General features: G+C 45.7%; 2 protein-coding genes across 2 annotated transcripts in view; both read right to left on the reverse strand.

Annotated features, from left to right (window-relative positions):
• Positions 1-16633, reverse strand: part of BEND5 (BEN domain containing 5) — a gene marked incomplete at both ends in the record, with an annotated part of 47544 nt that extends 30911 nt beyond the window's left edge. The window contains 2 exons of the mRNA XM_080693483.1: positions 1228-1361; positions 16408-16633. Coding sequence (XP_080549609.1) covers positions 1228-1361; positions 16408-16633 — 360 coding nt within the window. The remainder of the gene's footprint in view (positions 1-1227; positions 1362-16407) is intronic.
• AGBL4 (AGBL carboxypeptidase 4) overlaps positions 1-17870 on the reverse strand; it is a gene marked incomplete at both ends in the record, with an annotated part of 1136473 nt that overhangs the window by 213188 nt on the left and 905415 nt on the right.

Here is a 17870-nt window from a genome sequence, read left to right on the forward strand (position 1 = left end):
TCCATGACTAGTCAGGAGTGGGGGGGTTAGCTGCCTGAGGAAATTCCAGTTCCAGTTAACAAAGCTTCCATTGAGGGGTGGCAAGAGTTACAGGACCAATCGAATTCTTTACCCGGGGTTGGAGGGTTAGGAGCTCTCCTGACTGAGGGCACCGTGGGAGGTTTAAACAACTGAAGACACAGGATTCTGGACAACATAACAATGTCAGGTCAGGCCTGCCTTAACCTTTCATGGAGTTTTGGAAAATTAAAGGAAAACAAAACTGTAACTCTGGAATTGAGTAACATGATAAAATTTTAAATCCTTTTATTTGCTAGGAAAAAGTGCTGCTGGTATAGATGAACTTAGCAGCTAAAATTGTGATGACCACTTTAGATATCTATCTGCAATAGCATACTGTGAAGTCCTTGGCACAGAGACCACATTGACTAACTCCAGGGGCCAGCATGGGGCCAGTTCCATAGCAGGGGTGCTATGAATGTCATGAATTGAACCCAACTGCATCTTTTTGGACTATGCCTTGGGAGCATCCTTGGCCTTGTGTCCCAAGTAATATCATAGTAAATGAATAAGTCATCCTCCTTTCTCTACCCTCTCCTTTTCTCTGGGATACTCACTGCGCAGAAAACAAAAACAAAAAAAAAACAACAACAACAACAACAAAAAAAAAACAGCTAGCTTGCTAAATAAGGTCCCTATTAGACTTTCAAAGTAAAGGTTGGGAGAAACCAACTGGGATACACAGCAAGGAAATGCAACCTCATGTGAAAGTTTCCATCTAACTCAGGGCCCCACAAATGCTCTTTCTGAAACTTGCTGACATCTTTTCCCAGGAGTCCACCCTAAGCTGTCTTGGCCATCTAATACTGCCTGGCTCTAAACTGATGCCCAAGACAAATAGCTGTTTAATGTTCCTGGAATTCAGCAGTGACCTCTCCAGAGCCATGGGCCAGGGAGAAACACACTGTTCCGAACCCCCAATGCTGATGACACTGGACAGATTGTGCAAACAGGACTATGCTGGGTGGTACAGAATAAATCAGGGCTCCCTGGAAAGTGGGCCAGGAAGTCAAATGAACACTAGCTGTCCCTAGCCACCCTAAAAAAAATTATGGCTGTGGCATCAGAGGGCATTTATATGGGGAAGGAGGCCAGACCGAAATTCTTTAGCTGTGAGAAATATGAAAATGTCCCACATACTTCCAAGATAAGCAAAGATTTTGTTACCTTGATGTGTCTAAGCTGTAAATCTTCTTCCCCATAATCCTTAACCTCCCCATCTTCTTCTATGTGATTGAGAGAAAGTTTGGGGATTTTTATTTTCTTCTGCATCACACTGTTTTCAAGGTCAGATTTGTCTTCTAAAATGCATATCAAGAGAACAAAGTTGATTATGATTATGCTCAAAAAGCCCCAAACCTCAAATTCTAGAAAATGATTAAGGCCAGACCAGTTAAAAAGGAAAAGCAAACCCGAGGCCTGTTCTGTCCTGCACACAGTGATCCTGAAATCAGCAATGCTGATGCACCCCTAGGATCCAGGGTGCTCACTAAAAGCACTGCCATACAATGCATTGAAAGAGCACCCAATGGATGTCCTTAGGGTTTCTCTAAGTTCATCTTGGAATTTGGGGACTGGAATGACCCTTGACTGCCATCTGGTCTGAACTTAACTGGTATATGAATCCCTTAATAACTAAAATCATTCTAAGTGGGGCATCTTCCCAGGAAAACTTGATGGATTTCTGCCAACTTGGATACCAGTAAGTGTAAGAGGGATAAAAGCTTTTTTGGACCCAAGGTCTAAGCGGGAAAAACACGGAATGCCACACTCACTGGCACAAGACGCAGGCTGAAGAAAGGTAGATATGTGAAGAGTAATGAGGAACTTTTATTGTCTTTTTAATGGTATTAAGTCAGATGGTGACAGAGTTTGAGGAGCCTCGATGACCAACTGGTCTGACTCCCATTTCACAAATGAGAAAACTCAGACCCAAAGGATGGGAGTGGCTTGCACAAGGCATGAGTCTGAGGAGAAGCCAGGAATGGGTATCAGGCCTCTGGCATCCTGGCCAGTGCTCCTAGGTGCTCACAGCACACTGATGTGTGCTACAAACTAAAATGCTCTGAAAATGCAAAGGGTTATAATTCTCCTCACTTTCTCATTGTTTTAGTGCAACCTCAGAGAATCTACGAGTTTTGTTTTTGCTCAGAATTTCAAACTGTACTTCCCAGATCTCTCTTTCATGGGAGATGTCAAAGTAAACGTTCAAACAGGAGGCCTCCAGAGGTAGAAATTTGAACCCACTCTGGAACTGGCTCCTTGCAGTAAAATAGCTGAAATTGAGAGTCTGGGAATTATTGTTTCTTACATTCTCTAAAGGTTCCCACTGGCATATTTTAAATGTAGTCTCTAGTATGTTGCCCAATGTACAATGTGGCACATGGCCAGGAGCTGATTAAATCCAATCTCCAAGGGTGTGTGTGTGTGTTTTACATATGTGTACACATGCATGTGTGTGTGCATGTGTGTGTATGTATGTTTGTTAAATATGCCCTTGTACCTCTCAGGACTAGGCTTTTCTCCTCATAACTTTTTAGTAAGTTGAGAAGGATGCTTATAAATGAGTAACTACTCCAGAATGTACTCAAATGCTAAGTCTTCGGAAATGGCCTTATGAATAGAGTCTTAGCTGATCAAAGGCGACCCTCCACTCTGCTCTTGCATGATGGGTAGAGAAGCAGGGTCTCAGTCTTAGTGAGCTCAGGACTCTCATCTGTAACAGGAGTTGTGGGGAAGAGAGCTAGAAGTCACACAACTCACCAAACTGTGCCTGGGATAATGGAACTCTGTGAATGGGACATTATACTTGCTATTATCTATTTGCCTGAATAATTTTATCCATTTAAGCATAAGGTAGAAAAGACTTAGTTTAAAAAGCAAAGAAATGACTTAAGCAGTGTTATGGAGGTATGAATGAAATACTCAGGGAAAACAGAGTGGTCTTGATTAAAAAAACCCTACTGATGAAAATGGCCTTTCCCACCGAGTAGGAGTAATCCTTGGGTTCTGTTCACAAGAATGACCTGTTCATGTTTTCTTTGTGCCTATAAAATACATCCAATGGTTTATGGCCTGAGTAACAGTGGGCACCTGGATATTTCTAAAGGAGCAACAGCTTCCTTCCTTCAAATCACTGTTGATTCTTTATAAGGAAAAAATGGTGCTAAAATGTAAAACCTGGAGAAAGTGATTCAGATGAAATTATGCTGGGATGGAGTATGTGTGTGCATGTGAAGAAAAGAGAGAGAGAAAGAGATTGGGTGAGGAGAGACAGAGACACACAAATACACAAACCTAGGCCAGATGAAAATGGGTGTTAGGACTTGCAATAGTATATAGGGGACAAAGTTCCTGAGATATTCTTCAATTCAACAGGTTCAAGGGCAGAGATACAGCCGCCAAATTGGGAATGATAAACTGTGCTTTGCCACCCTGGCTGAAACTGTGTAGCTCAGGATCATGTTGGTGTGGGGTTGGTGCAAAGAATCAGTCATTCAGATTCACAAAGCCAGGTAATATTTGAATGGAGGATGATCATCAGATCATGTCATTCAACTGTTTCAAAATGTAAATGAAGAAAATGGGGTTCCAAGTGGTAAAGTCTGTGCCCACAGCCATCAGGCCCAGGGATAAAGGATGAGCTGAATGGAGGGTGCCCATAACCAGAAGAGCTCAGGACCTTATGCAAGGTCAGAGGTTAAGGTCATAATAGGAATGTACCCAGACCATGGAACCCAGGTCCAGAACTTTTCTTTCTATGGGTCAGCTTAGCCTTTACTGAAAATTTACACTCTGCAAAATTGAGGCTAGGCTCTGAAGACTCAGATGAGTGAGCACCCAGATGGAGATAAAAGATAACCCAAGAGCTCCAATGTGAGTTGAATATGGAGGAGCATCTGCTGTAGGATTTCAGGAGCAAGAGAGATTACTTCAGCATAACCGTGGAAGGCTCTTGAGGGAGGGTGGCATTAGAGCCAGAATCCTTACTTGTTTGGTAATCTTTGGTAAGTTTACTTCTTTAAGCCTATTTCCTCATCTGTGACTTTAGTAACTCCAACTCACATTGCCAAAGTGCTGTGATGATCAATTTTGTAGGTGAAGAACTTGTGTAGAATGAAGGGCTCTTGAAGAGCTGGTGAACGTAAAAGGATAACCATTCAGGGACAGAAAAAATGCAGACTGCACAAGATGGGGAAAGAACAGAAACCCTAAGAATAAAGTTGGGAAAATATTTACACTGAACGATAAGAGATGGTTTAGTTATAGGCAAGAGGCACAGGTGAGGAAGGATGGCTAAGTGCTCGGGGCTAGAAAAGGAATGGACTGGAATGCCAAGTAAAGAAGAGCTAAGGTTCAGTCTACAAGTTTGGAAAGAACTACAAGTCAAACAATCTGGAGTCTAAGTCCAGTTCTGCCACCCCGTAGGTGTGAGAAGTCAGGCAAGCTGTTTTCTTCTTATATGCCATTTTTCTCCTTCTGTAGGAAGGAGGATATACCATTTATCTCAGTTGAGTGTGGCTTGAAAACAGCAGATGACAAAGCTCAAGGGCACTGCCTGCTGGCAGAGACAGGCCTGCTTTCTGTGGCAAGCAGAGAGCTGCCCCAGTGTCTGCCTGGGCGATGGTGACAGGTAGCTCCACTCTCCACCTAATGACAGATGAGGACAGGAGGCCCCAGCTCCAAAAGCTGTCACCCCCCCTTCCTTCCTTCTTATAGGTCCCACTCCATTCTACACATGCTTTATAGTCTGTTATATTACTATGCTGCTAACCTGCTTAGGGGTCTCCCTTTCCCACTGGAATGAGAGAAACAGCAGGTGGGCCCACACTGGAAGACTAATCACAAAATAGAACAAACAAAAAGTGCTTAATAAAGGAATAAAGAGGCTACACCAATAAGCACATGGAAAAATGCTCAAGATCATCAGTTATTAGGGAAATGTGAATCAAAACTACAATTAGATATCATTTTACACTCAAGGATAGCTATAATTGGAATAAGCGGAGGAGGTGATCTGGCTATGATGGCTATAACTGGAAAAATAGGGATGATGTAGAGAAACTGGAAGCCTCATAAACCTCTGGTGGGAATGTAAACTGGGCCAGCCACTGTGGAAAATAGTTTGGCAGTTGCCCCGAAAGTTAAACACTGAACTACCATATGACCCAGCAATTCTACTCCTATGTCTATACTCAAGAGAAATAAAAATGTGTCCACACAGAATCTCGTACATGATTATTCATAGCAGCATTAGCCATCATAACCAAAAAGTGGACACAACCCAAAGGTCAAACAACTTATGAATTGATAAAGTGTGGTATATCCATACAAGAGAATATTACTTAGTCATAAAAAGATATGACACACTAATTCATGCTACAACATTGATGAATCTTGAAAATATTACACTAAATAAAAGAAGTCAGACACAAAAGTCATTTATTTTATTATTCCATTTATACGAAACATCCAAAGTAGGCAAATCCATAGAGACAGAGATAGACTAGTGGTTGCCAGGTAATAGGAGAAGGTGCAAAAGTAAACAGCAACTGCTCAGTGGTTAAGAGGGATTTCTTTTGGGATAGTGAAAACATTCTGGAATTAAATAGTGGTGACGAGTGCAGAACATTATGATTATACTAAGAAACAATGAACTGCACATACTTTAAAATGCTGAATTTCATATTACATAAAACTACTTCAGTGAAAAATAGGCTATTGCTTGTAGAATGTCTACTACATAGAAGATCCCACTATATGGCTTTTTACCTATATTGCTAAAACTCACAATGACCCTGAAAGCAGATATTATATTATTATTTTTCAAAAAAAGAAGAAACAAATCTGAAAGAAAAAAAAATTTCCTCCCTAGTGTCATTGGGCAGGGAAGGTACAGAGCCAGATTGGATGTAGCTCTCCCTGCCTCCCAACTGAGGCCACCAGCCTGGGATGTGGCTGAGCCAGAATTAATGCTGAATACAAGCTACAGACAATGGCAGCCAAATGATCCAGCTGGAAGCTTCAAGTAGAAGGCCACTCTCTCCCTACTTTCCTGCCAGGCCACTCTGCCTTCAAGGAGTCTTCAGAGAGCATTAATCATTGCCAGACACAACAGAAACAGGTGGTAGCCAGGCTGTGGGGCTTGACTGGCTTCTTTGAAAAGGTAGGCTGAGCAGTCCACAAACTCTGACGTGAGAGGAGTGAATTTCAGAAAGGGACAGCAGCAGATTGCACCTCACTCGATTCATGTACCACCTGGCTTCTGAGAAGCGCTGGCTCACACAGAGCAAACAACTCTGGCCTCCATGCTCTCCTAGCCTTACCCCTGAGTTGAAGGAAGATGTCTCACATCCATATCTAATCCATAGGAGATTATCCAACACTCCATGCCATTACAAAAAAAGTGGAAGAAATGGTTTGGAGAAGGAGAGCCAGTATCTAATAACAATCCAGGCTTTTAAGCCTGGTGGCTCTGGTTCCGCTATATACCAACTGTAGGAGGGGACTTAGGCAAACTACTTATCCTGTCCCAGGCTCAGATGCACTATCAGCAAAGTAGGATAAAGAAACGTTTTCCATAGAGATAGCACAGTGAAGCACCCAGCACAGAGCCCTGCTCCCCCTGGATGTCCACAGATAGCAGCATGTTAGGCTACTTTGTCCCTTTGTCCGTTTTGTGTTTGCTTTTGTCCCATGGCAAAGGAACCTCTGCAGGCTTCTGACACAGACTGAGACTTGATGAAAGAGATGCTTTAGGAAGATTTATGTGGCAGCAGCAAGCAATATAGATGAGGTTTGAGGAGGAGACCCAACATAGGGTGGGCAAGAAGTGGTAACTCTTGACTAGTCACATTAATGAAGGTGAATGGTGGTGTGGATCATCTAAGACAGCAAATATTTCACATGGCATTTTAATGTGACTTTGGAATATTTTTCCGGCTTTGGCTTCCAGGAAACTGTAGGAGAAACTTAGAAGTGGCTGGGAAAGATGAAGAAAGCTCTCTGGTCAACCTGCTTTTGCAATTGTTTCAAGCTTAAAGTTGAATTATCAGTTGTAGTGTAAATATGTAGCCTAAGAAGAGACACTTTTCACTGTTTTAATTGTCTATAACTCTTGTCTCCAGGGCAGGGAAATCTCACCAAGAATTTGGGTATCATTTATCTCCATCTTTCTAGCTAGTATGGTGTCAACTAATTGCATTTATCCTTTCAACAAATTTTGAGCAAGCACCTACTGTGTTCTGAGTCCTGTGCCAAATTCATTGCAAGCATCACTACATTTAATTCCTATAGTGAATCTACTGAATCAGAAAACGAGGCTCCAAGAAATGAGGTGGCTTTCCTAAGATAGAAACAGCAAAGGCAGAATTTCAAGTCAAGTCTGCTTGACACCCAGGCCCTGTTCGCATCACCTAAATATCCTGTAGAACAAGATAAAAATTACCAAGTTGTTGTAACTTTCTAAACTAAACTATAAAACACACAGGACTGAATGTATTGCTAGAACTTCCAAAATGCCTGCCTTTCTCCCAAGAACTTGCCTACACCCCAGGAGAATTCTGTGATGAATCTCAAACTGAACTAAACATTACATAAACATAATTCAATGCCAAACTCCTGAATTACAAAACAAATCAAGGCCTCCAAGCCCTGAATAATCCCCAAATAGAGTTTCTATTCAAAGTCATAAAGGACTTTCTTGTTAAAATATAGTAAAATACTACTCCTAATACTACTCCTCAAAAACATAGCAGAACTTGGTATTTATTATTAATCTGAGAAGAAACATCCCATTAAACTTACCACTGAGGGAAAAGGGAGACAGAGTACAAAGCAAATGGTGTTTTAGAAAAAAAGGTAGGCAGTGAACAGGAAATCTAATAAAGTCTGTGTTCAAAAGTGAAGATAGCCCTGAAGAATTTGATGTATTTAGTTAAAAAGGGAGAAATGCTTTCTTGACTCTCATTTTACATACAATCAATCTGGATCGTTAAAATAATCCATCAGTGAGCTTGGTTTGGTGTGGGTTTGTTAACTAGGATGAAATTCCAAAAGGATAAACAGAAAATGTTTAACAAAGGTTTTGTCTTGTTTTATAAATATCTATATGCAAGTTTAAAGTTTTTCATCTGCACAAAATCCCTGTGAAGTCTTATGTTTGCATTAAAAACAGATATGCCACAGAAAAGACGAGCACACTGCATTCTCTGGCCTATGGTGTTTGTTTTTAGAAAATCCAAAGCAGACAAAATTCTCAAGTTTCATGACTTACATCCAGCCAAGACAACAAAAAGATGAGTGCGCTGCTGCGGTGTAGCAGAAAGAAGTCAGGAGACACTCGGTTGAGTCCTGGCGCCCTCCCTGACTTGATGAGTGACCAGTCCCCTCTCTTGGTTTTCTTTCCTGTGAAACACGGGGACCAAACTGAAAAACCATCACAGAATTCTCCTGGGGTGTAGGCAAGCTCTTGGGAGAAAGGCAGGCATTTTGGAAGTTCTAGCAATACATTCAGTCCTGTGTGTTTTATAGTTTAGTTTAGAAAGTTACAACAACTTGGTAATTTTTATCTTGTTCTACAGTATACATAGGTGATGGGAACAGGGTTTGGGTGCCAAGCAGACTGGATTTGAAATTTGAAAAAAAACAGCAGCCACACAGCTAGAAGGACCCATCTGTCTTGTTTCTCATTGGTCAGGGCAGAGTAGGAACAGATGATCTATAAGACTCCTCTAGATGGACATGTTTAAGAAATGCCCTACTGAGGCCATCCACACAACGAGAGGGAACTGTCCCAAGCTTCAGAAGGCCCCCTTGCTCTCACTCCCACCCCCTGCTGGCCCTGGCACAGGGATGGCACAGACAAAACTAGGCATGTCCTTGTGCTGGGTGGCTTGTCCAGCTATCCTCATGTACTTCACCAGGACTACTGCCATGGTAATACATGGTATGGGTTTGCTAGATCCCTAGCAGAGGATCACAGAGGGGCAAAAAAAAAAAAAAAAAAAAAAATGGGGGAAATGGTAAACTGGCCCTACTTAGGTCAAGCCCCAGAAGGATTTCAATTAAACACAGGTTAAATTTTAAACCTGCCTGCTCCTTACATGAGGTGCTGCTCTCAACATTCCTCTCCACAAAGGCGGTAACCCAAGCCCACGCAGGCTGATCTCTCAGCAACTACTGGCCTACCGCAGTTCCTAAGAACTAAGAAGTGCCTACTGGGCACCAGACATCTTTCCACATCATCTTTCTAATTAATCATTGGGACCTGCTTGCTATCTCTCTGTTAGAGATGAACACCTGGATCCCAGAGAAGTGAAATCATCTCCCCAAGGTCACACAGCTCAAAAGCATATAAGTAGCAGTCACAATTTGAAACTAGACTACCTGACTTCAGAGGCTGTCCTCTTTCAGCTAACATTTCCTCCTTAGTTCTTAAGGAAATGACTTAGAAGTTTTCTAATCGAACGTGATAGGCGTGATTCCATTGTATAATATCGCTGACCTGCTTGCCACTTTCCTAGGCAGGGAGCTCAGAACCAGCTAGAAGTTCTTTGCACTTTGCATGGGCTCTCCCTATACTATTTGTGGTGCTGGGGTTTGAACCCAGGGGCATTCTGTCTCTGAGCTACTTCACCAGTTCACCAGCCCTGTTTTTCTTTTTCCTCTTATTTTGAAACGAGATCTCATTAAGTTACCAAGAGCCTTGCTAAGTTGTTGAGGCGGGCTTCAAATCTGCGATCCTCCTGTCTCAGCTTCCCAAGTACTGAACCACCATATCCAGCTCTGCTATTATCGTGAACCCACTAGCCCTTAGAAATTTCACCCTCTGGCCTGGCCTCTATTTTCTGAATCCCAAAGAACAGGTCTGATTCTCCCTCCATACTGTACAACTCAGAAATTAAAACTTACCAAAATACCCTATGCAAATCTATTCTTCTGCTTATACATTTAGCTGTCCTATCTTGTGTAATAAATGAGCTCTGAGAAGGGTAGTTGCTGTGAGGTTAAAAGCAAAACCAAGCCTAGATCTGGAATCCAAAAGCCTCTCTCCTCTTTTGGTTGGCAGGACAGGACCCCCAGGCCGCCTGCTTATTTTCCTTGATTTCTAGTCTAGCTCTGGCTGTTCTTGCTAGTCCCCTTTTATGGCCCTTCTTCTCCACTGTGCCCTTAAAAGCTGGTGTACTGAGGAGTCCAGCCCTTGTGTGCTTCTTTCACCCCCTCATGACATCGTCCCTCCCCTGGCTAATGACTTCCCAGTTGGGATCTTCTGCCCGAGTGCTCTTCTGGACCTTGGGCCACGTGGCTGCTTGCTCTCCTGGGTTACCCACCTAAGTGCCTGATAGGCCCTAAGATTCAACAGGTCTCAAGCTGAGCTCATCATCTCTCACTCCAACCAATACTCCTCCAGTGATTCCTGAGAGAGGCAGGCCCAGCACCCCATCTCCATCATATCGTCACAGTCAGTCGGGCACCAGGTCCCTGCAGTCTCCTTCTGTTATATATCTGAGATTTACCATGACCTTAGTTTGGTCTTGGAATTTTTGATGGAACTGACTCAAATTTCTCCACAAGCTCAGTCTATGGGGGAAGACTTAGCCCACTGCTTGGTACCCACAGCCCTCACCAAACACTCGTCTAGCTCTTTCCTGGGTAAAATAGGAGGCCCTATTTTGAATAGAGTGTCCACTGAACCTGAAATCTGATGGGCTCTTAATACGTATTTGTAGGCAAATTACAATTTCTACTCTTCCTTCTGCATTTCCCTTAAGTGTATGGCTGGCCACCTGGTATAACTCAGTACTTGCAGGTAAGGTATGTTTTTCTAGTGCCAAGAGTACACACATCTTTTGCCTTTAAAGAATTTATAAGATTAATCATGTAAGCACAGAAAGAAAATTGGTCCTGGAGTGAAGGAACTTAATTTGAATTCCACTTTTTTTTTTCTGGGGTGTGTGTGTGTGTGTGTGTGTGTGTGTGTGTGTGTGTGTGTGTTATAATATAAAAGCAAGTGTGCTCTTGAATAACAAAATACTCCACAAAAAAGTCAAGCTTCAACTTGCCTGGGACTTTTTTAAAAATTTTCTTTCAGCCTGTGAAACAGAACTCTGAAGCATTCTGTAGCAGATATTACTCAGTTGTAACAAATATGTGGTTTTTGAGCACTGAAAATCACATCAGACTCAACCCTCAATGGTTAACATTCCGGGGGAATCTGCAACAGATGACAGCAGGCAAGTTCCAATCTTTGCTCCAACGTATATCAGCGGAACATTTCGAAACCTAAATTAAAAGTTTTCACTTGCTTTTTTTAAAAGAAAACTAAATCCCTTGGCTGGCAGTCTCCCACTGATGACATGCAGCGATCTCTGCATATGGAGTCGGCTCGTCCCCTGCTTCGCTGCTAACTCTGTAGAAGTTCCAAAGCATTTCTGGAGCAAGTGATCTATTTGGACTGACGATGCCAAGCTGGGACCTGAGCCCTGAATGAGCTAAAATTACCAAAGCAAGAACTACGTGGCTTTGGAAGCTACTTCTCCCAAGTGTGGGCTTTCTTCTGGTTGAGGGAGTGATAAAGAATGTTGACTTTTTCCAGATGAACAAAGTTGAATTAAACCTCAAAATCTCGCTGTAGGTTTCTGTTCTGAAAAAACAAGTTGCTGCTACAGAAGTTCCTGTCCCCTCTACTTCCCCTCTGCAAACCAAAATGCACTTGTCTTCCCAACGTGCAGGACTTCGACATGGCCTGGCTGGTGTGGACCATGTGCCGGGCTCTGCGATGCAGGTGAGGAAGCAGGCCCCTGTCCTGGAGGAGGTCGCTGTGTGGCAGGGAGGAAGGCGCATCCATGGATGACTGACCAAGACTGCCCTCACATGCTACAGCCCATACGCCAGGAATGAGCAGAGCAAAACAAGAACTCTGAGAAGTAAAAGTCTCACTGGGGGAATGGGGAAGGCCCCTGAAGCGGGGTGCTCCTGGTGTACTTTGCCCAGTTCTCTCTTAGAGCCCTTGGTGGGGTAGACCCTGCTGGAAGGTAAGCTCTACTTAGGCAATGGTCCCATGTCAGCCATTGATCAACCCATCCTGTCTGGCTCAAAGGAGTGCATAAGGGTCTGGTCACAAAATAGCAAGAGATACCACAAGTCTGGGGCAAGGATTGGTGAGGCTAGAGAGGTAAGGTAAATATGGAATTGGGGCTGGTCAGTCTAAGAAGTAGAAGCGTTATTCATCAGGCGATAGGGAGCTACAGAGGGTTGTGAGTAGAGCTGCAAATTGACTAAGACAGTATTTTAGCAGAGTATTCTTTTGTGTGTGTATATGAGGAGGTGATATTGGGGATTGTATGCAGGGACAGTCTACCACTGAGCTACACCCACAGACCTTTTTACATTATTTTGTTTTTTTATTTTGAAACAGGGCCTCACTAAGTTTAGAAAATTATCCTGAAAGAAATTTGGAAAATGAATTAGAGACAGGGTGATGAATTCAAAGGCTGCTGCACTAGTTGAGATGAACAAGAACTGAAGCAGGCCTGAATGCAAACTGTGCTGGTGGAGCTGGAAAGGAAAAACTTGAAAGATAAACCCACAGAGAACTTCTCCCTTTGCCTATGCTTCCCCAGGGCCTGGCTTCTACCCCAGTTAACATTTATATTGGAGTCCCCAGACTACACACTTCCTAACAATAGTGTTCTTCATCACTCTGCTCCTGACAGGAACCCACACAGCAGGCGGGGAGAGTGAGCCCATGTCCCCGGGGTCAGGCTGTCATCTCCATCCCAGCACTTGGACCCTGGTGCACTGGTGTGTTCGCTTATTACAGCACTGGGCCTGGCCCACAGGAAGTAGTAAGAGGACACTGGGCCACAGAGGGACGTTAGTGAACCCAAGCAATCGCAACATAAGAGAGGTGCTTGGAGAGAATGACATAGAATTATAAGACTCTAGGCCCACAGGAACAAGTTTGGGTCCCTGAAAAGCACAAATTCCAATGCCACCAGCAGGCTGGACTGCAGGTAGATAGATAATGGCGAACTCTCTAAATGGGAGATTCTCACTTTCACAACCATCTGGGCAAATAAATGACTGTAAGGAGAGATCACAGCTCAAAGGTGAGCCAAGTCTCGTGTTGCGCAGACCCTCCAAGAGGGACACAAGAACCTTCAAGGGGATTTGCTCCAGAAAATGACAACTGAAGAGCTGGGTGGGGAGGTGTGTGTGTGTGTGTGTGTGTGTGTGTGTGTGTGTGTGTGTGTGCTCGCGTGTGCCTTGTAGGATGGAGGCTGGTAACAGGAAGAGCCTTGAAAACTCAGAAATGAACAACTGTGCTCTGGTTTGAAAACTTGCCTTGGGCAGTAAAGTTCAGTGTCTCCTTTCACTCTTTCCAAGCTATGCTGTGTGGCATATAGGAACATCAGATCCTTCACAAAGAAGACTCCCAGGCAAGGGTCTGGCACTGGAGAACCTGTGCTCCATTTCTGGATTTGCCAATTATTAACTATGTGGCTGACAAGTCTCTAATCCTTTGTGTTCTCATCTCTAAAATGGAACCCTAGCAATGTCACGTGAAGGGTACCTAAGATGACTAACAGATAATGCACAGGGCACAGAAAGACTGTCAGTAGAAGTGAGGCTTTGTTTTTCCTTGAACTGGGATTATAATTTCATAAGAAGAGAGATATACACTACAGCCTGACTTGCTGAAACCATGCAGTAAGCCACAAGGGCAATAGAGTACAAAGTCCCACAGCAGGGGGCTTTGACATCTCCAGTATAAGAGATGCACTTCAGGACATGCTGGGTTGGCCTGGGAAAATACTAAGTAAGGTACTTCCCACTGAAAGCCATAAAGTGGCCCTGAAGCTACTTCTGAAACCATGCTCTTGATGCCAGAGGGTTTGATTAATTAATGGTAATCCACGCACCTAAGGGCACCTCTGCTTCCTCTTGATGGATTACCTCCTCACACTTGTAGCACAACTGCATTTACATCCAGGAGACATCAGATGAGCTCTTTATGATGAAGTCACTGCAAGCAATGCTCAGAACCATCAAGTTTAAATCAAGACGGGATTTCAAGACACACTGGAGAGTTCTTTCGGGACACATGAATTCCCAAGCTTGCCCTGGCCTTGTCAATGGGGTCTGCGTCCAGGGAAGCAGCTCCAATTTAAAAATTAGCAAGCTGACTGGAATTCCAAATGTTTGCTAGCCAACCTCAAGTTGTTATTTATTTTTTTCTTCTCCAGAAGCAATCAACTAGAAGTGTGGGGGGGCACTTTTTAACTCACATCTGCTCTGCTAGTTTCTAGATGTTGCCTAGGTTTCCTATTTAATTAAAAAAAGAAAAAGAGATTTATCAACATTTCAACTTGGAGTATGAGTAGTCTATAGGTTTAAAACTCATAGTTTCCAAACCAATAGCTTCATGTATCTTATGAGAACTTGGGCTAATTTTAAAATCATAATTGATGAGGACTGCCTAAAAAAAAGAAAAAAAAAACTAAGCAGCCTGTCTGTGGCAGTGTATACATGTCTGCTGGCTGTCTGGCTATCTGGACAGATGGACAATCTCCAGAAGAGGAAACCAGGCACTATACACTAAAGCCCTTGCCTCTGACTTCCTCTGACACACATCTTTTCCCCTTTCCTACTCTCCTAGGGCCATTTCACAGCAGTATAACATAATCCTCAAGAACCTTTTTTTTCTCTTCCAGCAAAAGGAAAGTTAAGGTTACAACCTAGTTATAATTACCTGGGGCCTATCCTCTTGGGGAATAAATTCCTAATCCCTTCCCTAGGTAATTAAAAGCAAGCAAACAAACAGAATAAACCCTAACAACCTACACAACACAGAGCTCCCTTTTCTAAGCCCAACTTCTACTCAGTTTTTCTGGCCCAGGTATTTGGTGGTGGGTGAGCTGATAGCTCCGAGTCCCAGGATTATCAGGGAGGTAAGGACATAGCCTGTCCAAAAGAGGATCAGGGGGTGCTGTGGATCAGTTTCCAGTTCTCCTTCCACTCTTTGACTCCCACAAACTACTTTCCAGGGGCAACAGGAGGTGGTGGAGAGGAATCAGAGTCAGGAGGCTGAGGACTACTCTACTGCTAACTTGCTTGGGGACCCTGGGAAACTCACCATGGTACATGCTAGGTTCATCTTTTAAGCTAAATGAGAGGAAGCAAAGGAAATTGGGAAAAAAAAATAGGAAAGGTCTCCCAACTACAAAATACAGACAATATCTGTATTCAGTCCCTGTCACCCTTGGTGTTCTCTTCCAGGTGGAAGGCAGGGTCACTGGCTGAGTATCCACTTTAAGTAAGGCATACTCTTCGTACCAGCAGCAAAAGGAGGAGATAGCTATGCCTCCAAGAACTCCCTTGAAGGAGGGCCAGCTGTTTCATTTTTACAAAGGAAGAATGCCTTGGCATGGCAGGTACAGTGCAGGAGGCAGAGGGACTAGTCTTGTCCTTACCACCAGCTGAACCTCAGTCCCCTCCCTTTCCCATGAGGGTACGACAACCTGCCTGGCCTATGTCACAGGCTCTAGGTAGCAGGTATGGGAGGTCCAGTCTTAACCCCATAACCCCCACCCCCACCTCAGCTCTAACTCAGGGAGCTTTGTGGAAAATTCAGAAAGGGCTGTGGAGGCTGAGGGATGCCTTAGGGCCCCCAGGGCCTCACCTCTGCCACCTGGACAGAGAAGGGCATGAGAGATCTGTGGCCAGTACACGAGGTGCAAGTCCCCTAGCGCTGTCCTGTGATTGTCCAAACGGGACAAGGATGTCACAGATCCCTCCCGTGAGGAGAGATCCTACCTACAAGATCTAACACTGCCTGATCCTCACTAACTCAGAGGAGGCATGGACACCGAGGGCCTGAAGGGAGGGAGACAGCCTGAGAAACTTAAGGAGTCAGACAGGAGGAGAGAGAGAGAGAGAGAGAGAGAGAGAGAGAGAGAGAGAGAGAGAGAGAGAGAGAGAGAGAAAACTAGGAGAAAGAGAAGGTGAGAGAGAGGGTCCCTATCACGGTACAGGCAGGCAGGAGCGCTGGAAAGTGTAGGAGCAGGAGAATACAAAGAATCTGAAAGAAGGCAGACAGATGAAGAGAGGAAGGCGGACTGACAGCGCGGGAGTGTCGGGGCTCTGCGAAGACAAAGGGGACCCTCTGGTCTTTTTAACTGGCCTGGCCTCTCAGACACCCTGTCCCCAGGAGAGCGGCCCGGGGCGGGGCGGGGGAGGCAGAGCGAGCCCGGCTGCCCGACCCCTCCGCCCGCCGCCCGCCCGCCCGCCCGGCCTCTCGGTCCAGCCCCGCCCGGCCCCTCCGTCCCTCGGCCCCTCGCTCACCTGCCAGCGCCAGGATCTGGGCCTTGTGCAGCAGCAGCGCGCCCCAGTCGCGGGGGGCGCGCGGGGGGCTCCCGGGCCCGGCGCCCAGCTCCTCGGGGCCGCGGTACACCGCGTACACCTTCTGGTTGTCAAAATCCAGGCGCGAGCGGGGGCTGAAGTCGCGCACGCACGACACGGGCAGCGCGTAGCAGACGTTGTCCTCCAGGAACCGCACAAAGGCGTACATGGTGGGCGCCGGGGGGCCGGCGGGGCGCGGGGCCCGCGGGGCGGGCGAGGTGGGCGCGGGGCGGGGGGCGCGGGCCGCGGCCGGCGGGGGCGGCTCCCGGCCCGGCTCCCCCCACTGTTATTGTTCCTGGAAGCCCCGCTCTGCCAATCGGCTGCTCTCGCCTGGGCGCGGAAAGGGGAGGGAGGGGGAGGGGGCGAGGGGATGAGGGGTTTGGAGGCCCCGCCACTCGCAAAGTCAGACCCGAGCAATCACAGCCGGAGCGCGATGCGGGGGGTGGGGGGGGACCGAGCGGAGACATTCAATTGCAATAATAATAATAATAATAATAATAATAATAATAATAATAATAATAATCACAAGAACAACAGCAGCGTCGCGGGGGGGGGGGGGCATTAGCCAAAAGTCGCGCTCAGGCCGGGGCTACAGAGCTTCAACAATCCCGCTGCAAAATAAATTGCATTGCCAAAACACTGTATTACAAAGGGGAGGCGAGAGTGTGAGGTGGGTGCAGCGGGAGTGGGTTGGGGGCGATTCTGCTTGAATCCCAAAGTGTAAGCTTGCACTTGCAAGCGAGCAGAAGTTTGGAGTGTTTCAAATTTAGACACCCTCCTCGGCTCCCCTGGCCCACTCCCACCACCGCTACTTTTCCTTCTTCTCTCCCCCCTTCTTTTTCTCCTTCCCTCCCTCCTTCCTTCCTTCCCCTCTTCCTTCCTTCCTTCTCTTCTTTCTCTTTCTTTTCAAAAGTGCCAGCACCTGCAGTGGGAAGGGTCAGTCATCCAGAAACATTCCCCTAGAGCTGCCAAACCAGTTTGGGCCAGAACGGGGACTTAAGTGGGTTTTCCAGTTGGACCAGCCTGCTGGGGTGGCAGAGACTTTGTCAAGGGCTGCGCTCCACCTACGGGGGGCATGGCACCCCTCTTCCCCGTGGTCTTTTTTTTCACTGACAGACCTCCTCTACTGCAGTCCTGCCCCTGGGCAAGGACCAGATGACTGCGTGGGGACCTGTGGCAGAGGCCAGGCAGGTCAGCTGTGAGCCTTTCAGAAGGTCAGGAACAGTCCTCCAGGAATAGCTCGCTCCCTCCTATCACTGGCAAGAAGAGAGCCCTAAGGGCTTGGGTCCCCCACCCCACCCCAGCCAAGCCCTGTGCATCAGTGGAAGAAGGCTCACTGGGCTCCCAGGGCAGCCTCTGAGAGGGTGTGCTGCTATGGCTATCAGCTATGGCTCTGTGTCCACACT

This window comes from Muscardinus avellanarius (genome assembly GCF_963383645.1).
Source record: "Muscardinus avellanarius genome assembly, chromosome: 3".
Lineage (NCBI taxonomy): Eukaryota > Metazoa > Chordata > Mammalia > Rodentia > Gliridae > Muscardinus > Muscardinus avellanarius.